General features: G+C 51.7%; 1 protein-coding gene across 1 annotated transcript in view; it reads left to right on the top strand.

The window, feature by feature from the left end:
* GALNT9 (polypeptide N-acetylgalactosaminyltransferase 9) overlaps positions 1–23,123 on the top strand; it is a 70,596-nt gene that overhangs the window by 29,681 nt on the left and 17,792 nt on the right. The window contains exon 5 of the mRNA XM_061169359.1: positions 4,565–4,682. Within this exon, the coding sequence (XP_061025342.1) occupies positions 4,565–4,682 (118 nt within the window). The remainder of the gene's footprint in view (positions 1–4,564; positions 4,683–23,123) is intronic.

Raw genomic sequence — 23,123 nt, 5'->3', positions numbered from 1 at the left:
CTCACAACCTCCTCGCCACAGCAGACCCCTCGGGAGAAGCCCTGGCGCCCCAGTGCCTGCAGAAAAGGCTCCTGGCCACCCTCTGATGGAGCCCCTCACCCTGCACATCCCGAGACCCTGACCCCAGGCTGGGAAACTGCATCCCCGGGGACAGCGCGGGCCTGGAAGGGTCTCTCCTGAAAACCGCTCTGGGATTTCTCGTTTCCCTCGGACCTGGGCGCGGAGCCGCTGCCCTTCTCCTGAAGGACGCAGCTCGCACACCCGCCCTGGAGCCCGGGTGGGAAATTAGCCCGGGAGAGGCTGGCGTGTGAAGATCTCCTTTAGGAAATTTCCCTACCATTCATTATCCTTGAAGCTCAAGGAAGAAAAAAGAGTGAAAAGAAGGCTTGGATTGCTGGAGGGAAGTATCTCAGTCTTGACAGAAGGAGAAAGACGGCTCCCCCCGCGCGCGGAAAGGGGAGGGAGGGGCCCGCGGGCCCGATGTGGGCCCAGGGGTCCTGCATGCTGGGGGCGGCTGGCCGCACGCGTGAACCTTGTCATTGAAATGGAGCTATTTCCCGGGTCTGAAGGAGATCAAAATGGGACCTGTGACCAGTGGCGTGTTTGTCCCCGTCACCGCGTGGCTCTGAGCTGCTAGCAGGGCGCGGGTGCGGAGCATCTTGGCTGTGTCGTAGGGACCCCCGCCTCGGGGAGGGCCGTGCAGCCCCTTGGCGCACGCGACTCGCATCTTCCAGGGGCCGTGGAGCTCGTGCGAGGGTTTGCACCCCGTCCCCTGGAGGGGAGTCCAGATCCGGGCCAGTGTGTCTGGTGGACGCGGAGGGACCGTGGGTGTAAGCCGGCTACCAGTGGGGCCAGAGGAGCCCGGAGGAAAGGGGGATGCTCTGGAGGTGGCAGAGGGGCCCCCCCCAGCACCCAGTCCCCCCCACCAAGCAGGGGAGCGTGGAACGCGGCCCCAAGTAACACACGCACACTCACACACACACGCACAAAATCACACACAGATGCACACACGTGCATAGAGGTGCACACACAGATACAAATGCAAGCACACAGGCACACGTACACACTCACACACCCACAACCACACATAGACCCACCCAGCCAGACACACACGCACGCACACACACACGCGCGCACAAGACCACACATAGACCCGCGTGCACACACACACTGACACGTAATTGCTTCTCTGGTCACGGTGGTAGGATAGTGACATTTTCCTTGCTGACTTGTCACCCTCTCCTGAGCGTCACTTCCCGTGGTGCTGGGGGGTCTTGGTAAGCACCTCGCCCGCTGGGTAAGTAACAGTCCATCAAAGGGAGGGCTCGAAATTCACTCGACCGTCTACACTGACGGACTCTAAGTTGATTTCCCTTTGGCCACTATAACTCACGCTGCAGTGCACAGCTTTGTGCGAATAGCTTTTGGATTAGTCTCCTGGGATAAATGCCAGCTGTGGAATCAGGGGATAAAGTAATAACAGCAAACGGTTCCCAGGCTCCAGACACTCCTCTATGCGGTTTTCATCTGCACAGCAGCCTGTGGAGGAGGCACCGTCCTGCCTCTCATGTTACGGGCGGGGAAGCTGAACACAGAGAAGCTGAGTGACTTGCCCGAGGTCACACAGCCGGTGCGCACCGAGCCAGGTCGTCGTTGCATCACTGCACAAGTATTGTTGGCTCTCTATTCATAGCTCTGGACTTTTCCAAGGCAGTTGAGCCAACCCACACCAGTTTCTCCACAAACTCGCCACCAGTGCGTGTGACCCCTGCACCCGGTTCGGCAGCGAGTCCGCAAGATTCCGCACACGCCTTCCCTGTGCCTGTGCTGGTTGCCTGGCCAAGCCCTGCCTGCAAGCGCGTGTTCTTCCTCAAGACGCCAGGAGCAGATGGCTCTCTAGTCCCTTGTCACTCTCCTGAAGGCTGAAGGACCCATTTGTGATCTTAGTTTTATCCGCTCCCATTTATACAGAACTCCAGAATTCCATGGACGCGAGGATGTGTATTGTCTATGTGTGGGTGTCTGGGTGTCTGTGTGCATGTGTTGTATGTGTATCTGTGTGTGTTCACTGCAGGTGTGGGCCTGTGTTTATGTGTGCGGGGGGTGCACATGTGTGTTTCTCTGGGTGTTATGTGTGTATATATATGTGTGTCTGCATGTACCTGTGTGCATCTGGGTGTGTACGTGTAGGTCTGTGTGTATGTGTATCTATCTGTGGGTACGTTTGTGGGACCATGTACGTGTATTACATGTGTCTGTGTATCTGTACATCTGTTTGTTGGGTGTGTGTCTGTCCTTGTAGGGGGTGTGTTGCGTGTGTGTCTACATGTGTCCGTGTACCCGTGTGTGCCTGTATGTCTGTTGCATGTGTGTATTTGTGCATGCATGCGTGTGTGTTGTGTGTATCCATGCATCTGTGTGTATCCGCATGTCTGTTGCCTTTACAAGGCAGGAGCCCAGGTGAGGACCCTTTGCAGAGATGCTGCTTGCTATATCCCGGCATGCTGCACATCAGCCCCGATATAAGGATGCCCCCAGGACGACAAGTCTCCCCCTGCCCGGCCAAACCGGAGAACCCCTTGGCCCTGGCTGTTTTCTGTAAACACAGCAACAATTTCTCATGCAGATAAATTCAGTACCAGCTGATTCTGCTTCCATCGCCTTCTGAGTTTAAGTTTACTTTGGAACTCTGAGCAGTAATAAAAAAATTATTACTAGCTACAACAGACTTGGCAGGGATTTGGTATTAAATTCACCAGAGATCACCTGAGATTTTTGTGTCGTTAAGAAAATGAGAGAAATGTCTGTCTTCGTTGGCGAACTATAACTTAACCGGTCAAACGCTCGCTATTACACATCACAGATGACATTAAAATTTCGTTGCTGTTAGATTTTGCGGCTCAAATGTCATGACTGAACAAATTGGATCTTTTTACAAATAAAAGGATAATCGCCTTTTAATGCCTCTGTTATTCTTGGACAACTCATGGGTATTTGCTTCTGATGTCCTAGTCACGTTTAAAAGAAATGCTTCTTTTAAATTGTGATTGAGAACAATTTATCATGGCGTTTTCATGAGTGACTTCATACCTGTGGGAGCAGCGTGAGGGCACAGCGGGGGGAACGGAGGAGGAAGCAGCCTTAGCCTTCAGCCTTGCCAGGACCACAGGGGCCTTCGGGGACAATGGGGAGCCTTTTTTTTTTTTTTTTAAATTTATTTGTTTTATTTATTTATTTTTGGCTGCATTGGATCTTCTTTGCAGTGCGCGGGCTTCTCACTGCGGTGGCTTCTCTTGTTGCAGAGCACAGGCTGTAGGCACGCAGACTTCAGTAGTTGTGGCACGCGGGCTCTAGAGTGCGGGCTCGGTAGTTGTGGCGCACGGGCTTAGTTGCTCCGCGGCATGTGGGATCTTCCCGGAGCAGGGATCGAACCCTTGTCCCCTGCATTAGCAGGCGGATTCTTAACCACTGCGCCACCAGGGAAGCCCCAGTGGGGAGACTTTACTAGTCCTCTCAGAGCTCGGAAGAAACTAAGCCCTCAGCCTACAAGGGAGGTGTCTTTGTTTTGAGGGAAACATGTCAAAAGCTTGGAAGGTCCTGCTTTCTTACAAAACCAGAGACTGTGCCTACTTCTTGCTAGCAAGATATTTTTCCGTTCTCTTTCTCTTTTTTATCCCCTCCAACTAATAGGCACTCAGTATATCCTGCATTCATGATGTGAATGTATCATGAATGAATGAATGAGTCAGCAAATGTGCAGTTCTGTTCACAGTGACACCGTCCACTTGTCTCTGCCACTCTGTCTCACCATGTCCTGCGTTGATCACCGCTGCTCCATGAGACCAGTGGAGGTCTCAACACCGATAGATTGTTAATGCATTTTAGAAAAAACTATAACCAGCACATTGACACATGATTTTACAGATACAATTGCTTGGGACAAGGCAAGATTTACTGACATTTTAAAAATCTGTAGCTGTAAGTAGAATTATTACAGGAATAATAGTACAGTTGGCAGTCTTTTGATAGAATTATTACAGGAATAATAGTACAGTTGGCAGTCTTTTGATAGAATTATTACAGGAATAATAGTACAGTTGGCAGTCTTTTGCAACAGCTGCACAGGGTGTGTACTGTACAACTTCAAGGTGTGTCATTCAGAGAGAGTCCGATATTGAGGAGGGTCCGTAGAGTTGAGCAGTGCACAGCCTGTGCAACTGCCCATGACAGCCCTGACTACTGATACACAGATACAATAACGAAGGAGGTAGGCAAGTGACTGATGATCAGGGCAACTAAACAACTCATTGGGTAAACAGATTTTTAAAAATTTACACTAAGTTGCCTGAATTGAATACTGGTTTTTGTCATCTCTGAGGGATGCCAAGACAAGTCCTAGGCAGCCCTGCCTGTGTCCCAAGCCCTGGGCACAGTGACCAAGCAGAGGCGAGGAGCGCAGGGATGAGGTGTGGGGACTTGGAGAGAGGATGGTGAGCCCACCCAGGCTGTGGGGTCCGGGGCCACACACCAGCAGCCAGCTCACGCACTGTTTGCTTCCCTCCAGAACCCCGGCCATGATCGGCTGCTCCTTCGTGGTGGACCGGGAGTACTTCGGGGACATCGGCCTGCTGGACCCGGGCATGGAGGTGTATGGTGGGGAGAACATCGAGCTGGGCATGAGGGTAAGTGTCGCTGCCTGGCCACCGAGGCCTCTTGAGGGGACCGTCTGCCGAGCAGACCTGTTGGCCTGGCTGGTCCGTGAGGTGCGTGTTACCAGTAAGGGGGACGTAAGGCCCCAAAACTTAGGTCAGTGTAAGAAACCTCGATGGCAACGGGACTGGGAAACATTATGAATATGGTAACAAGAGATTGTGTTTTGGATGTGACTTTATTTCTCAAGCCACGCGTTCTGTTGCATTGCACTAAAGTGGGGGCCGGTGGGGGTGGGTTGGAAATTGTAAAAGCTGGTCCTCGGCTTGGGGAGTTTGCGCGATGGCAACAAGGAGACCCACCCTGTTTCGTGGGTTTGTCTTGGTGGATGTGTGTAAAGCAGGGTGCAGATGGGGGTTGTGAGCATCCGAATTCCCCATGGCTGCTCCTGGGGGGGCAGCTTGTAGAGAAGGCTCCAGAGAGGACGTTTTCTTCTAGGAATTTTATGATTCCAGGTCTTATGCTCAAAGCTTTAGTCCATTTTGAGTTAATTTTTCTGTATGGTGTAAGATAGTGGTCCAGTTTTACTCTTTTGCATGGAGCTGTCCGGTTTTCCCAGCACCATTTATTGAGGAGACTATCTTTTCCTCATTGTATAGTCTTGGCTCCTTTGTTGTAAATTAATTGACAATGTGTGCATGGGTTTATTTCTGGGTTCTGTATTCTGTTCCATTGATCTATGGAACGTTTTTATGCCAATGCCATATGTTTTGATTCTTGTAGCTTTGCAATGTAGTTTGAAATCAGGGAGTGTGATGCCTCCAGCTTTGTTCTTCTTTCTCAAGATTGCTCTGGGGTCTTTGTGGTTCCATACAAATTATAGGATTGGTTGTTCTATTTCTGAGGGAAAATGTCATTGGCATTTTGATAGGGATGTACTCAATCTGTAGATTGCTTTGGGTAGTACGGTCATTTTAACAACATTTTTCCAATCCATGAGCATGGATACTTTTCCATTTATTTGTGTCTTCTTCAACTTCTTTCATCAATGCCTTGTAGTTTTCAGTGTGCAGGCCTTGCACCTCCTTGGTTCAGTGTATTCTTAGGATAAAATCAGGTTGGGTTCGGAGCCCAGTCAAAGGCTAGTATTCTGGGCTCTGTTCACGGCTCAGCGGAATCACAGCATGATTAACGTGACGTGACACGGCCCATCCGGAGAGGGATGGGCAGGGCTTTCAAGGACTGTGGACCTGGGGTGCCAAAGGAGCCTGCTTCCAGGAGAGTTCAGGTTTGAGCCCTCAGCACCAGGTCGTGGGTTATGACCAGGTCACCAGGTCACCAGGTCACCAATTCCTTGCCCTTCACGTGCAAGTGGTCCTTCTGAGGTGCGGTGACCCCGCTCCACACAGAATGCTCAGAGGCCCAGGATTGGGAAGCAGCTTAGCCATTGGTACCAGGGGCCGGAACGCAGACCCACACTAGCTCACGCCTAACTAACCAGCTGGTTAGCTGTCTCTGCCCAGTGGCGACACCAGAGCCCCCAAATCAAAGAGTTTTTGACACTGGATCTGTTAGCCTTGACAGAGTACCGTCACCCGGGAGGCCTAAAGCCACGGCCCCCTCCTCTTACTGCACTGAGGCTGGAGTCTGAAGTCTCCGGGGCTGCGCCCCCTGGGGGCTCCCAGGGAGGGTCCTTCCTGCCTCTCCCAGCTCCCGGTGTTTGCTGTCAACCCTGGTACTCGTAGATGCGACACGCCAATCACATGGCCGTCTTCTCCCTGTGTCTTTACGTCCCCTCCCTGTGTGATCACATGGCCGTCTTCTCCCTGTGTCTTTACGTCCCCTCCCTGTGTGATCACATGGCCGTCTTCTCCCTGTGTCTTTACGTCCCCTCCCTGTGTGTGCTCCCCGTTAGAAGGACACCGGTCACACTGGATTAGGGCCCACCGGAATGACCTTGTTTTAACCTGATTACCCCTTTATTTATTTATTTTTTAAAGAAACACTTTTAGGTTTTCTCTCTCTTTTTTTTAGACCTATTTTTTAAAATAAATTTATTTATTTATTTATTTATATTTTGGCTGCACTGGGTCTTCATTGCTGCGCACGGACTTTCTCTAGTTGCGGTGAGTGGGAGCTACTCTTCGTTGCGGTGCGCAGGCTTCTCATTGCGGTGGCTTCTCTTTGTTGCGGAGCACGGGCTCTAGGTGCGCGGGCTTCAGTAGTTGTGGCTCATGGGCTCTAGGTGCGCGGGCTTCAGTAGTTGTGGCTCACGGGCTCTAGGTGCGCGGGCTTCAGTAGTTGTGGCGCACGGGCTTAGTTGCTCTGCGGCATGTGGGATCTTACTGGACCAGGGATCGAACCCGTGTCCCCTGCACTGGCAGGCGGATTCTTAACCACTGCGCCACCAGGGAAGTCCCTGATTATTCTTAATTATCAGCATTGCCAGTACCAAGAGCGTCCCATCCAGGGGCAGAGTAACTTAGGCAGCTGTTAGTGCCCCAGTTGGTGATGCCCTCTCTCCAGGGAAAGCTGACTGAGCTTGGTCATGGGTCCAAACTGTGAAGCAGGGCAGCTCCAACGGCCTGGAAATGACGGGTGGCCCACGGGGCTCTGGCTGTGTGGGAGCGAGGCTGCCAGCAGCTGGGAAGCCAGAGCCGGAGGTCAGGGATGTGAACCCCACGTTGTCACCTCTGACCTCACTCCCGTGCCCTCCTGCCCCTCTTCAGAGAGGCCAAGCCTCAGGGTTTGGGGATGGCCAGTGAACTGGCCAAGTCCTGCAGCAGCAGATGGGCCATTAGCTGCCCACCCACCAGCAACCAAGCCTGAGGCTCAGAGCTGTTTCTGGATTTAAAACAAGAGGAAGCCAGCGTGTGCAGTGACTTCCCAACCTTTAGGACGTTCTATGGGACAAGAATCACAATTAGCCGTGATGCCGAGTCCTGATGATACTGACCGGGGTTCTTGACCTTCCCCAGTCAATAGAAATCGGCCTGAGGCCAGACAAGAAATTCAGGCAAGGCTTTACTGGGGCCCCTGCTGCAGCAGGGGGGAGAGAGAACAAACAACAGCTTCCCTTGCTTGCCCGCTCCCTGAGCCGGGTATGAGCTGGCTCCTTATATGGGGTGAGGGTAGGGGTGTGTCCAGGGGTCGGGCTGGAGGCGTGGCTCAGGTGGTCTGCCCGCCCCTTAGGTGGTGTTGAGTGCAGGGGGCATGCGCAGTGCCCTGCTTTTGCCCCCAACCCCCTGCTTTTGCTCCTGGCTCTTCAGAAGTGGCAGCTGGGTTTTTTTTGGTCTTTTTGTATCTTTTGTCCAGAATTTGCCCCAGCTGCATATGCGTGCATTTATTTTTAGTCCCTTATAGTCCCTTATTGCTGGAGGAGACGTGTGTCCAGGTGCAAGCACTGCAGCAAAGGGGCCCAGGTTCCAGGTCCCAGCCCGTCTCACTGAGGCCCCAGGATGCTGTGACAGCCGCTCTACCGCTCAGAGCGCTGAGCAGAGCAGGAGGGGCCGGGAGACCCACCAGGAGGGTGAGGCAGGTCTCTGGGCCTGGTTCTCAGACTCCAGCTGCACCAGAATCCCTTAGAGGCTCCTTAAAATAGATCACTGGGCCCCAACCCAGAGATGTGGATTCAGTATGGCGGGGTGGAGCCCAGGAATCTTTTTTTTAAAATTCATTTATTTATTTATTTTTGGCTGCGTTGGGTCTTCGTTGCTGCACGCAGGCTTTCTCTAGTTGCAGCGAGCGGGGGCTACTCTTCGTTGCGGTGCGCGGGCTTCTCATTGAGGTGGCTTCTCTTGTTGCAGAGCACGGGATCTAGGCACACGGGCTTCAGTAGTTGTGGCACACAGGCTCGGTAGTTGTGGCTCGTGGGCTCTAGAGCACAGGCTCAGTAGTTGTGGCCCATGGGCTTAGTTGTTCCGCGGCACGTGGGATCTTCCCGGACCAGGGCTCGAACCCGTGTCCCCTGCATTGGAAGGCGGATTCTTAACCACTGCGCTACCAGGGAAGCCCAACCAGGAATCTTAATTTCCAACAGATTCCCAAGGGCCACTGACTCTGCTGGTCCAGGGAGCCCACTTTGAGAACCAGCCTCCGCCCAGCCGCCACTCTGAGGACCATAGGCCAGCCAGGCTTGCTCTGCAGAGGGCCTGGAGCATTACTGTGCACTCTGTAAATGCCCACGGATGGAGGTGGAGGGGCCAGGGGCCAGGCCTCGGGGTCTCCTGTGGCCGAGCTCTGCTGATGTGGGGCTGAACTCTGATTGCTTTGGGGTCCTTGGGATTTTGTGGTTTTTTTCTGGGGTTTCATTTAGGTTTTTGTTTGTCTGTAGGGACTTAGGTCACAGAAAAGATTATTTAAGGCTAGTTTTAAAAAATTTATATACAGTTTATTGAAGTTACACCTTTCCAAACCTGTTTGCTTTAAGCTTTTAAGTTAAACCTAGAGATCATATTATTGTGGTTATAAATAAAATAAGAACACTCAACTTCCCCTGTTCTTTGATTAATGCTTGAGTAACTCAGATTGAACAGATTAAGTGCTATTAAACAACGATCAGTTCCATTTCTGCCTTTAGTTAATTAAATTCCCTTGAACTTTTAAAATGACACTTATAAATGTGGCGTATTTTCTTTTCTCTTTAAGCACCTTGAATGCCTGATATCATTGCAGAAATTCCCCTAAGCGCTTAAAAAACTCTAGTGTGTCTAGTATATTAAACTTATACCAAATCTCAACTTCTCTGAAGCATTTCGGTATTGTCTGCAAATGTTTTAAATTCTCTGACAAGGTCCAATTTTCAATCACAAATTTAGAATCAATCCTCAGTTAGACGTGTTAAAATGGAATCAGAGGATTAGCCCGGCACAGTCTGCAGCGTGCTGACGTTTCTCAACTGCTTTCGTCATTAAAGACAAATCCTTTCCAGCGACTCCTGAACCTGGCAGAAAGTGCCAGTGCTCCGTGTTTGACTGATTCCTCCACCTCTACACTGGATTCTCACCCTTCCCAGTGTTAGAGGATGTCAGCTCGGGAACCACAGTCGGAGTCCCAAGGAAGCTGCAGAGGCCCTGCGGGCTGGGGGAGCCTGGCCGCTGCCCCCGACCCCCGGCCTGGGTGTGGGTAGCAGGGGGCTCAGTGGACATGCGCCTGGGTGGAGGCACCGCCCTGGGGAGGATGAACCACCACTGGAGACGCAAGGCACCCACACAGGGAGGGGCAGGGGAGAAGCACCCCGACAGACCTCTTGCTCCCTGTCTCCTTCCAAACCAAACCCAGCTGGGAGCCTGAGGGCAGGAAGGGACCTGCCTAGAAGGGCAACCGGACCTGCTGGCTTGCCAACCCAGCCAAGTGGGACCGGCCAGGGGTTGTGGGCCATGAGGGCGGGAGGAGGAATTTGAGGGCGGGGACCCCCAGGGGCTTGCAGTGGCTCATGTCGGGGGCAGCGCAGGGTCAGGCAGAAGCCAGCATGGGGGAACCGACAAGGGAGGGAGAAACAGTGGGTGTGGTCGAGGTGAGAAGATGCCAGGTGTCGGGGAGCCGGAGGAGGGCGACAGCCACATGCCGCACGCCGGGGGGAGAGAGAAATGAGGCTGGACGCCACCACCGGAATCCAGGAAGCAGGCTGTGTACGGCGTAAGGTTAGGGTTGGGGTCCATCTGAGACCCCGATCTGTCCGAAAGAGAACTTGGTATGGGGGGTGGGGGAGGCACTGCCCTGGGTGTCACCACGTAGGCGCCTGGGAGAGGGCGATGGAGAGACGGGCCAGTCTCCATCCCTGGTGGCACCTGGGTGGCAATATCCTCCTGGAGAATTTTGCAGCATGGGGAACGGGGAAGGAGGTGAGCCTCCACGAAGGAGCATCTCCTGAAGGAGAGGCAGGAGCCTGTTGCCGTGGTAACTAACTGGGGGCACGAGACGCCTCACTGGGAAGAGAGGGCACCCTGCACAGGGGTCGGGGAGACAGAGGGGACAGGCGGGGGGGTGACCCGAACGTAACACGAGCAGTGCCCACGCCCACCACGTACAGTGCGCGTCCCGCAGTGAGGGGGCGTCCAGAAGTGGGGTAGGTGCCCAGTGCACATGGGGGACAGCCGAGGCCGCATGGGGGTCACGGGGTGCTGACTGGCGCAGCGGGAGGGCAGAGCTGGGGAAAGACCCCGGTCCCAGCTGGTGAGGCAGGGAGGGGTCCAGGTGTGGAAGTTCCCTCGCACCCAGCTGTAGCTGGGAGCCCTGAGCTCTGTGCACACACGGTGGCTGCGGGTTTAGCCATTAGACCGCGAGGAAGGGCCAGGGTGATGCTCACCTGGGTGAGTTCTAGCCGGTGGTCACAGTGACAAGGGATTGGGAGGCCAGGGGTTATGTGAGCAGGAAGACAGAAACCCTCCGAGGTGTTGAAGAAGGGGCGTCCAGCAAAAGGAGGCCCGGCAGCAGGCTCCGTCTGGCCCTGGTGCTTTGACCACAGGTGGGTCCCCAACACCCCTGGCCTGGGTCTCCACTTTGTAAAGGGGGCTCTGGGCTCTGAGCTGGGCAGGGTCCCCCTAGCTGTCGGGGAGGGGTCTGGGGTTGGCGTTGCCTGTGGGACATCAGGGGACGTTTGCTGACTGGGGTGATGCAGGTGTAGGTGTAGATATGGATTAGGTGTGGAAATGGGTATGGATGTAGCTACAGAGGCGTAGATATAGATACTGCTGTAGATCTGGATATAGATACGGATAGACAGGCATGTAGAATCCATACAGATGATAGAGATAGACATGCATATACAGAATCACACATACTTATGTACATTAAATGTACAGATGTGCATATATATGTATATATATTTTTAAACTTTCATTTTTTTCAGTTATAGATATATATACATTCTTTTTTCTATTCTTTTCCATTATGGCTTATCCCAGGATATTGAATATAGTTCCCTGTGCTATACAGTAGGACATGTTGTTTATCCATTCTATATGTAATAGTTTACATCTACTAAACCCAAACTCCCACTCCTTCCCTCCTCCACCCCTTTCCCCCTTGGCAACCACAAGTCCATTCTCTTTCATAGATAAGTTCATTTGTGTCATGTTTTAGACTCCACATGTAATTGATATCGTATGGTATTTGTCTTTGTCTGACTTACTTCACTTAGTATGATAATCTCTAGTTGCATCCATGTTGCTGCAAATGGCATTATTTCATTCTTTGTTATGGTTGAGTAGTATTCCATTGTATATATGTACCACATCTCCTTTATCCATTCATCTGTCGATGGACATTTAGGTTGTTTCCATGTCTTGGCTATTGTGAATAGTGCTGCTATGAACATGGGGGTGCATGTATCTTTTTGCATTATAGTTTGGTCCGGAAATATGCCCAGGAGTGGGATTGCTGGATCATATGGCAACTCTATTTTTATAAACTTTTATTGTTGACCTGATTTAAGGTAGCTTGCCAGGAAACAAAAATCCCAGCAAGATAAAGTAAATTATAAATAGCAAGAAAGAAGAAAGAAAAAATCAGACAGAGACATGAAAGGGAGGTGGGACCTCCACGGGCGAGCCCGGCGGCCGGGATCAAGAACCCCAGGACCTCACCTCTGGCATCGGGTAAAGGCAGGCCCACCATCCAGGGGCAGCAGGCTGTTCTTTCAGAGGCCTGGGAGTGGGGAAGGCCGGCAGGAGGCCTGAGTGATGCCTGCCCTGTGGTTTGCAGGCTGCCCTCTGCTGTTAACAGCCAGTGGCAGGAAACCCGAGGGCCCGCCCGAGGGCAGCAGCTCCACTGTCTGTCACCCGGGCTGGGGGCTCTGGCTCAGTCCCTGAGTTTAGGGCAGGGTCTCCTTACAAGCCCAGCAGCCCGTGGGCCACAGCAGGGTGCAGAGGCGCGAGGCAGCAGGCCCGGGCCGTGTGGGCATCAGAGTGGGCAGGTGTACCCCGCCCCCGTTTAGAGCAGGGACAAGATTCATTTCAAGCCACCTTTCCTAAATGTCGTTCTCAGTGGAACAGCTGTTTAACGTCCTGCAGCAATGTGTCCCCGCGGCCGTCCCTGACCCACGGCACTGGAGCAGTTCCATACACCACCGCTGGGGGGCGGGGTGGGCCACACTGTCCTCCGTGTTCCCAGTCTCGGGGCTGTGCCCGCAGGGTCCCCTGCAGGCTGCACGTCCAGCTCCTGGAGACGCTCTGGCGGGGCCGGGCTGGGCATCCCTCCCCCATGCCTGGGGCTCCAGCTCCTGCCCTGACGGTCCCTAGGTGCTTCCGGCAGCTTCCAGGGAGAGGCCTGGGCGCTGTGCACCCCGTGCCCCTCACAGCCCGGCTCTTGCCGGTCGCTGGCTGCCTGAGCCCTGCCTTCCTCACCGCCCGCCCTACCGGTGACCAGTCCTGTGTTGCATCCCCTGTTTGAAACGACCGGAGCAGTTTCTGTTCTGGTCGGGGGCGCCTCGCAGCCCTGGGCAGTGTCCTCCCAGAAAAGCCACCTGTCCCTGGAGGAGGGGGCCTGGCTAGAAGGCCTCCACCGCACAGGACACGAAGAGGGACACGAAGTGAATGGAACGCGGGCCCAAAGCCCAGGAAGGAGGCTGGACCGCGAATCCACCCTGAGGGGGATGCGATGGTAAATGGGATTGTTTCTTGAATTTCTCTTTCTGATCTTTCGTCGTTAGTGTACAGAAATGCAACAGATTTCTGTGTATTAATTTTGTAAACTGCAACTTTACCAAATTCATTGATGAGCTCTGGTAGCATCTTTAGGATTTTCTACGTATAGTATCATGTCATCTACAAACAGTGACAGTTTAACTTCTTCTTTTCCAATCTGGATTCCTTTTTTTTTCTTTTTCCTCTCTGATTGCCATGGCTAGGACTTCCAAAACTATGTTGAATAAAAGTGGCCAGAGTGGACATCTTTGTCTTGTTCCTAATCTTAGAGGAAATGCTTTTTGCTTTTCACTGTTGAGTATGATGTTGGCTGTGGGTTTGTCATATATGGACTTTATTATATTGAGGTAGGTTCCCTCTATGCCCACTTTCTGGAGAGTTTTTGTCATTAATGGGTGTTGAATTTTGTCAAAAGCTTTTTCTGCATCTATTGAGATGATCATATGGTATTTATTCTTCAATTTGTTAATATGGTGTATCACATTGGTTGCTTTGCGTATATTGAAGAAACCTTGCATCCCTGGGATAAATCCCACTTGATCATGGTGTATGATCCTTTTAATGTGTTGTTGGATTCGAAATGCTAGTATTTTGTTGAGTATTTTTGCGTCTATGTTCATCAGTGATATTGGCCTGTAATTTTCTTTTTTGTGGTATCTTTGTCTGGTTTTGGTATCAGGGCGATGGTGGCCTCGTAGAATGAGTTTGGGAGTTTTCCTTCCTCCGCAATTTTTTGGAACAGCTTCAGAAGAATAGGTGTTAGCTCTTTAAGTGTTTGATAGAATTTGCCTGTGAAGCCATCTGGTCCTGGACTTTTGTTTGTTGGTACTTTTTGTTTTTGGCTTTTTTATAAGTTATATTGACTCTTTTTTTAAAATTTATTTATTTAATTTATTTACTTTTGGCTGCATTGGGTCTTCGTTGCTGCGTGCAGGCTTTTTCTAGTTGCGGCGAGTGGGGGCTACTCTTCGTTGCGGTGCCTGGGCTTCTCATTGCTCTCTTGTTGCAGAGCACGGGCTCTAGGCGCACGGGCTTCAGTAGTTGCAGCACACAGGCTCAGTAGTTGTGGTTTGTGGGCTCTAGAGCGCAGGCTCAGTAGTTGTGGCGCATGGGCTTAGTTGCTCCGTGGCATGTGGGATCTTCCCAGACCAGGGATCGAACCCGTGTCCCGTGCATTGGAAGGCGGATCCCTAACCACTGCACCACCAGGGAAGTCCCAAAAGTGTGGTTTTGAGACAGGCTGGGACTTGGGACCCTTTACTGGAGTGCTTGCAGCTGGACAACAGAATACGAAGAAACTATAAGGGACTAAAAATAACTGCACGCATGCTCAGTTGGGGCAAATTTTGAACAATAAGGTACAAAAAGGCCACAAACCAACTGCCATTTCTGAGGTGCAGGGAGCAAAACCGGGTCCTGCCCACGATCCCTGCACACAGCATCACTGAGTGGGTGGGCAGGCCACCTAAGGCACCCCTCCGGCCAGACCCCTGGACCCACCCCTGCCCGCTCCCCATTTAAGGGGCCAGTGCCGCTTCCCCGGGAGCTAGCAAGGGCACCTGTTACTAGTTCTCACTCCCTGGTGCTTCAGCACAACCCTGATAAAGCCTTGCCTGAATTTCTCACCTGGCCTCGTATCAATGTCTACTGATTAAAAATCCCAGGTCGGTGTCGATCCCACCTGGAGTTCAGCTCATCTCCGGCCTGCACCCTTCTCCCTTCTCATCCACTCTACGTAAAAGCTAAGAGAGGGCTATTTCAACCTCATTAGGGCTTCCCCACCCTGAGAATTAATCCCAAACAACTCTCTCCCATGGTGTGCAGGACCCTCACCATCCTGCTGACCATGTGTCCCGGTGCCCACCCTCTCGCCCACCCGCACCAGCCCCTGACCTTCGGCCTCCCTTGTCCAAACCGAGCTCCATCCCGCTCAGCCCAGGAGCCCTGCCCAGCCTGGCTGCTTCCTGACCCTTGGTCTTGGCCCTGCCCAGCCACAGCCCACCAAAGCCTGGCTGTGTCTCCTCACACGACGTGGCTCTATCCATCACTGTCTCGCTGGTTTGCTTACTTTTTACTGCCTGTCTCCCTCTCCGTCACCAGTTGGGATGTGAGTGAGTCCTTGTGCCCTGGGCTGGGTCTCCTTCACTGCTGCATGCGACTGGCTGTCGACGTTTAGGTTTACTTACAGAATAAATAGATGAATCATTTGGGAAAGAGGGGACCTCTGTGCTGTGCTAAGTGCTGGGTTGGTGGCGGGGCATCAAAGGGAAGCAAGCTGTTCATTTGCTGAACAGTGTCTTGTTGATGAATACGAGTGTCCGAGTGCCGACCACCATCCTAGGTGCTGGGGATTCAGCAGGGTACAGAGCAGTCACACGTCCCCTCATCCCCAGGGTAGCAATGTCTGGGATGGGGGAGGTTGTCATTTTAAAAGGGATAATCAGGGAAGGGAATACAGAGATGTGACATCTGAGCAGACGTGAAGGAGAGGAAGCAAGCTGTGTGGCTACGGGGAAGTGTTCCCGGCGAGGGAATAGCAAGTGCAAAGGCCCTGTGGCAGGAGCATAGCCCTCCTGGCAGAGCCCATGAGTGCGCTGGTCCGCGTGCTCCTCCCCCGCCTTCCTGGAACCCCTGCTTCTGCTCAGATGGCCCTTGAAGCCACCGCTGAATCCCATCCGTCGTTAACACAGATGGCCACGCAGCCCTTCTGATAGATTCAGTCCAATTAGAGGAGTAATTCTGTGGTCTCGGGGCTAATTTACATTTCCGTGATTGTCGAAATGCCAACTGCTCGTCCCGTAATGAGGAAAGTCCTAGAGCCAATTAGGGGGAAATGAATCCGTCGCGTCCATTAGGTTTAATAAAGGTCAAGACAGAATCAAGAGGCATGTGCCTGGTTAGGCAAGCTCTGCCACACAGAAATTGGAAATCGTTTGCTTCTCTATTTTAAAATGTTCCGACTTGCTGCCTTCCCAGGGTGTTACAGGCAAACCTCTCAGCATGGAGGGCAATTACTGCGCCTTCAACTCCCGACCCTTTGAGGGGCTGCCTTAGCGCTAGACATCTGGGGCCGGGTGGTAGGTTCTCCCTATTCCCCAGGAGTGGATCGTCACAGGCTCCTGTCCTGCCAGAGCAGGGACGTGGCCTTGTTACTCGTGGAGGAATCCACGCTGCTCCACGGTCCACACCAGCGGGGCTGTGGGTGCCCCCCAGGCTGGTCCTGGACCTTTCTTGGTGGCGGGGGGGAGTGGGCTGTGAAGTCCCATTCTGGTTCTGCTTCAGGAAGGGCTTGTTCTAGTCACAAGTGGGTCTGTTTGCCTGATAAGGTGAGGACGCGCGTCCTCTCCCCAGTAGCCCGCAGGGGGACCCCTCACCTGCCCAGCCAGCCTCCGCTCCCCCAAACAGATGACCCAGGCCTCCAGACAGCGGAAGCAGGTGCAACGCGGGGGAGGGAACGTCTCAGTCCACTTGAGTGTCCTGTGGAAAAGCCCCGTGGCTACATGGGGTCTTCAGATGTCCCCTTGAGACTCGCAGTTGGAGGTGGCCCTGCCCGTCAGCCACCTGGGCACCTACTCTCTGAGCCTCAGTTCCCACTTCTGTCCCCAAGGGGCGTGTAGGACATAACTCCTGGGACCGGCTGGGGATTAACTGAAACATAACCAGCATGTGATGGTGCTCAGTGTCTGTGCAGGGATTTCTGGAATACTGTTTTTCTTCCCTTTGTAAGAGCGACTTTTATTAGAGGAACACAAGGTCAGCTAACAGGAACAAAATCAAGTCACCCAGGATTCTGTCTCTGTCATTGCCAGGGTGGACATCCTCTCAGAGGTGCCTTGCATGTGTCTGAACATTCTCTCCACGTGCGTGTGTACACGTACACATAATGTGCGCCACATTTTTGCTTATGTTTTATATATGTGTACATTTCTTGAAAGCCATGACCCCAACAGTTACTCAACGGTGGGTCTCTGTCTATAATGGGGCAGCCCCTCCACACGGCACAGCCCTGAAACCGTGTTCTCATGTCTGGATCTTCCTTCACGTCTCAGCATTTCCTCAGGATGAGCTTTTAGAAATGGAATTGCTAGATCAGCTGAAACACATAATTTTATGGCTTTTGATACAATTTGCCAAATACTCCTCCCTGCCCCCCACAAAAGTCTGTGTGTGGTGTGTGTCTGTGTATGTGGTGTGTGTGGTGTGTGTGTCATGTGTATGTGGTATGCGGTGTGTGTGTGTGTGCTTGGTGTGTGCTGTGTGGTATGTGTGTCTGTGTGTCTACATGTCTGTGTGTGGTGTGTGTGCATCTGAGTACGTGGTGTGTGTCTGTGTATGTGGGGTGTGTGTGTGTGTGTGTGTGTGTGTGTGTGGTGTGTGTTCTCTCAAATGGTACGTGAGGAGGCAGTTTCCCAGGCATATAACACATGTGATCTGATTAAATATAATCTTCCTTTTTTCATACATGACAGACGCACAGGGAATGTCTTGTTGTTTAACTTGCCTTTCTTCAATTACTAATGAGGTTAATATTTTTGTACATTTGTTGACCATATATTTTTCTTTCTTTGCTAATTTTTTTCTCGTGACGTCCCTCATTTTCTAGTAGATTTTAAGAGCACTTCATACATTAGGGATATTAACACTTTATTGTGTGACACAAGTGCTTTCCTTGTTCTTAATTTTATGATGTTGACTTTTTATAGAGAGAATTTTTTCATGTAAGTACCTACTTTTTTATTAAATGGCTTGTGCATTTGCTGTCCTTCTTAGGCCTATTTGAAAGACTATTTGACCACATTTCCTTCTGACACTTTATAGTTCCTTTTTTACATTAAAATCTTTAATCCATTTGGAATATGTTCTTTATATAAGTAAGGTTGTGATCCTTCTTTATACTGTTTTAAATGATGGACTATCTCTTTGCACACCATCCGCTAAACATTCCATCCTTTCCCACTGATGAGAAAGGCAACCTTTATCATATTCTAAGTGCTTCTAGATATGCTTGTGTCTATTTTGAACTTTCTACTTTTAGCCATTATCTCCTGCTTTATAAAATATGCTAATGTCTAGCAATTGAATGCTTCCTCATTGTTATTTTAGAATCTTCCTGGCTGCTCTCTTGCTTTTCCTCTTTTGTATGAACTTAGAAACATTTTATCAGACTCTGTCCACCTGTACATCAGTTGAGGTTACAGAGTGTCACACAGGAATGGATGGGAAGATAGTCCTGGGCCCTGAATCCCTCGTGTTCTATGACCCTTTGCCTTGCATTCTTCTTGAGTCCTGGTGTACGTCATCAACCTGAGGCTTCTGTTTTACAGACCCAGAAAGTGCTCGGGTTCTTAGCATGTGGCCTCACCTGATCTGGAAATCCTGTTGGATGCCTGATGAGGTTGGGTGAGGTTGTTCCATCGACCCTCCAGGTCTCTTCAGATCTCATCCACTTTACCACATCTTCCTCATCCTACCATGTGCTCTGGGTAATTTCCTCAACTCCATATTCCAGTGAACAAATTCTACCTTCAGCCAGGTCCAGATGACTATTTAAGTCACCTATTTAGCTTTGCCTTTTAATTTTAATGAATACATCTTATATTTATGAGATCTTCCGGTGGTATTTTTCATATCTGCTTGTTCTTTTTTATAACTGCCTGTTTTGATTCATAACCTCCTGTTCTATGTTGATGAGTGCTTTTCCCTCATTCCTTCATCTCTTTGAAAAATCTTAATAGTCTGCTTAAGACCTTTTTAGTCACTTTTTCTCTCTCTCTTTCCTTGGGTTTAAATTCACCCATCTTTGGATTTGTTGGTGACTCTCCTGGAATCAGGTTTCCTTGTGTGCTTTGTAATTTTTTTGAGAGCTCATCTTTCATGGGAGCTGTATCTTCACAGCACACTCACTCATTCCTGGGAGGAAGTTTCAGGTTATCTTGTCCCCAGATCCATGGCTAAGAATTTAGTTGCTTAGGTTTTATTTTTCCTTTTTTTCTTTTTATTGAACCATAGTTGATTAGCGATAGTTTTCACCCTGAGATCTCCAGGTTCATTTCTCATGCAGAGAACCAGCCTGATTCCAGGTGCTGTGTACATGTCTGCTTCCTCTCTCGGTAGATTATTTCTGGCTGAACCCCAGGGATCAGTCAGAGCTGGTTTCACCTTCTACTCGTAATCAGGGAGCCTAGTCTCAGCCCCAGGCTTCACACAAGGATCCTGGCTACACATTCAGCCCCCGTCCCCTCGTAAGGGTTAGATGCATGTGCCTTAGAGCTTCAGCCTCACTTACACCAGCACATTTCTGCTCTTTCTGAGCTAAGCGGAATTTCATCTTGTTTTCTAGTATATATTTTTAACTTTTAAAATCATTTTGTCTATCATTTCTATATGTTTGGGGCAGATAGGGGAGATTTTCACATCCATGATATTAGCTAGATGTCTTCTTTGTCATTTCATCCAGCTACAGTGGGCTTGGTTCCATGGGAATCATGACCTAAAAAGTATAGCCTCACTTCTGTTTGAAGACAGAAAACTCAATAAGATGTGGTCCCACCCTCAAGTAGTGTTCAAGGGACAGAGCTTCTGAAATAGACGATTATGCCAAGTGCTCAAAGTACTAATGAGAAGGTGGCGGGGAGGGATGAGAAGCCTCAGCATTTACCACAGCTGTTCTCAAGTTGCAGCGAACATCAGAACCTCCCCCTCAAAGGGCTTATTAAAACATTCCCAGAGCTTCTGATTCAGCAGGAATGCAGCCAGAGTGCAGCCTGAGAATCTGCATTTCTAAGGCATGTTGGGGGATGCTGATGCTTGTGGTCAAAGAACCACACTTTTTTTTTTTTTGGCCGCCTTCCCCAACCAGGGATTGAACCTGGACCCCTGGCAGTGAGAGCGCCAAGTCCTAACCACTGGACCGCCAGAGAATTCCCCAAGGACCACACCTTGAGCACCACTTGTTTAGAAGGATGGAAACTGGTTTTTTCTTTTCTTTTGTTTGAGAAGTTCAAAGCATTCAGTGAAGCAAGTGGGAGGAACCTGGAATGAAAGCTCAGCTTGAAAGTTTCTGTGTGTCTGGCATAAGAGCAGAACACTGAAACAGCAGTTTTTATAGCATATGTGTGTATACATATATATATATATAGCCTCAGATAGTCCAGGAAGAGATGTTTTCTTGTCAAAAATTTATGAATTGAGCCCGACTGAGCCCTGGGAGATGGGACTTGCTTTTCCAAAGCTAAATCCAGTCAAATTCTGCCCCTGGAGATGAATCATTCCTGCAGAGCCAGGAGTCTGTGTGACAAGAGGGAGGCATCAGCCTTGGCTGCCCTGCAGGAATTATTTCCTGAAATTGGACCTGGGCTGGGGTGGGGGGCAATTGGGCAGATTGTAAATCTTTTTTAAAAATTAGGTTCAGGTGTGAAATCTCTAAAAATGAGGCACATGGTTTTCTTCAGGGTGAATATAAAGCCCTGTTTTTTTTGTTAAAGGCAGAAACTCTGTACTGCCAAAAGAAAGATGATGGTTGGTACCTCTTGGGTATGTGCCAGGTGTGAGGCAGGATGCCTGGGTTCCTGTCAGCCTCAGCCTGGACCACTGGTGCATCCAACCTTTTTCCTAGAGGCCTGGGCTAGGAACACTGAGCTTGCTTCACCCCTCAGTTTGATTTCCTGATCTTAATACAGCTTTGCACATTGCCTAGAGTCATGTTGATTGTATGAACTAATGCAGATGAATGGGTGGGTGGATGGATGGAAGGATGGATGGATGGGTGGATGGGTGGGTGGATGGATGGATGGATGGATGGATGGGTGGATGGGTGGATGGAAGAGTGGATGGATGGATGGATGGTGGATGGATGGATGGATGGATGGGTAGATGGATGGATGGTGGATGGATGGATAGATGAGTGGATGGATAGATTGGTGGATGGTGGAAAGGTGGTGGATGGATGGATGGACGAGTAGACGGGTGGATGAATGGGTTTATCAATGAGTGAATGGGTGGATGGATGGGCAGTTTGATCAGTTTTGGATCCGTGGATTACTACAAAGGTAAAAAAGAGAGAGGCCAACCTGAGTAGATGTTGGCCATAGCTTGACAGGCAAAGTCCCATCCTCAGTATTTTCAAGGTGAAAACCAGCTTCTATCGTGTTCAGTGGATCCCAACACCCAGAAGGAAACGTGTGTGTTCATCACATGTAAACCTAGGAGTTAAGAACTAAATTATCCCCAAGTTGTCCTCACCATTTACAAACGCAGGCTAGCCCAAGGACGACAAGCCCAGAGACTCAAGAAGATGTTCCTCATAATGCACCGCCTGGACAAAGCCAGCTTTAAACGCAGAATAACACTCAGTAAAGACATCAGCTTCAGCCCCTGAGGCTCCCTCTGGCCTGGCCAATGAGTCCCCTGCTCACCGGCCCGAAGAGAAAACACGTGCCCCATGGACTGTGGAGCCCCTTCCCAGAGGGGTGATGAGGCCACACGGATCTCAGGAGGAAGATGCCCAGTGCAGGCCAGGGACACAGCGAGGGGAAGCCAGGAATGGGTGCTGCAAGGCTGGGGACCCACCGACATCTGCCACGAGCCCTCCTCCTGCCATAGAAAATGCCCTTCAGGGCTGCAGGGCGGCGCAGCGAGGAGACGCCAGGCTGGGCTCCCACACCCCACCTCTGGCTTCCCCACTCTGCCTGTTATACTGCTGCGGTGCCTCTTGTTCGCAACCAAGGAATTGACTCACGCGGATAAGCCCCCCTGGGAGAAGCCTCGGAAACGCCAGCCCCTCCCCAGCTGTGGCACAGACGCCCCTTAGAAGGGATGAATGGAGGTGGGCCGTTCTGGACCTCTCATTTGCTTCTCCAGCCTTCACTCAGCACGTGCACCTTCTCTTCCACGGGGTCTCCCACGCAGGCCGGATCACCCCCCTCCATTTTGCTTCTCTCCCCTCCCCCCTCCCCCTCCCCTCCCCTCCCCTCCCCTCCCCCTCCCCCTCCCCTCCCCCTCCCCTCCCCCTCCCCCTCCCCCTCCCCCGCCCCCTGCAGCAAAGCTCCCTGCGTGATGGCAAGCCTCCCTTTCCTGGAGTCCAGCACCGCCCCGCCCCATTAGGTGTGGCCTCCCACCCCCGCCCCCCCACTCCCGGATGGGGCAATGCGGGGAGGGGGCGGCGGCTCCACCCTCAGGCCTGAGCAGGGACGTCCTCCCACGTCGTCCTTCGCCCCCGCGCCGCACTCCTTCTCCATCCAACAGCCGCTGGGAGAGCACGGAGCCGCCGCGAAGGTGCCGGGTCCCCAGCGGCTGCGTGGAGCCGCCCGGCCTGTGCCCCGCTGCCTGCACTGCGCTGAGACGGAAGCCAGGCGTGAACTCCTGTGCGGATCCAGTGAAATCCGGTTGCTGATTAGAGCGATCAGCCTATCCTGATATCGCAAAGCGAGCTCCCCGGACGACGGGGAGCCTGTCCACGCGCCAGCCGAGGCAGCGACCAAGAAACAGCGTCACCGGGAGCCGAGGGCCGCGCTCAGAGAGCCCTTCCCGCCTGGACGCACAGCAGAGTCCGCGGAACAGCCGGAACAGCCGCGAGTCGGCCGCCACCAGGCGTCTCTGAGCACACGGGCAGGGCGGATACAGCTGCAGCTCAGGACGCGTGCCAGGGATGGTTTGTGGTACTGAAAGCCTCCCTGTGTCACCTGCAAATCACGGGAGAAAGACTTGAGGGTCCCGAGCAGGTCGCCTGTGAAACTAACGACTTCTGTTCTGCCAAAGTGGCCCCGACGGGGCCCACGGCGCCTGACTGGGGTGTGCACCCCCGAGAGCCAGAGTTTGTGCATCATTCCC

This window comes from Eubalaena glacialis, chromosome 15 (genome assembly GCF_028564815.1).
Source record: "Eubalaena glacialis isolate mEubGla1 chromosome 15, mEubGla1.1.hap2.+ XY, whole genome shotgun sequence".
Taxonomy (NCBI): Eukaryota; Metazoa; Chordata; class Mammalia; order Artiodactyla; family Balaenidae; genus Eubalaena; species Eubalaena glacialis.
The sequence above is the reverse complement of the archived record's forward strand: the minus strand, read 5'-3'. Positions and strand labels throughout refer to the sequence as shown.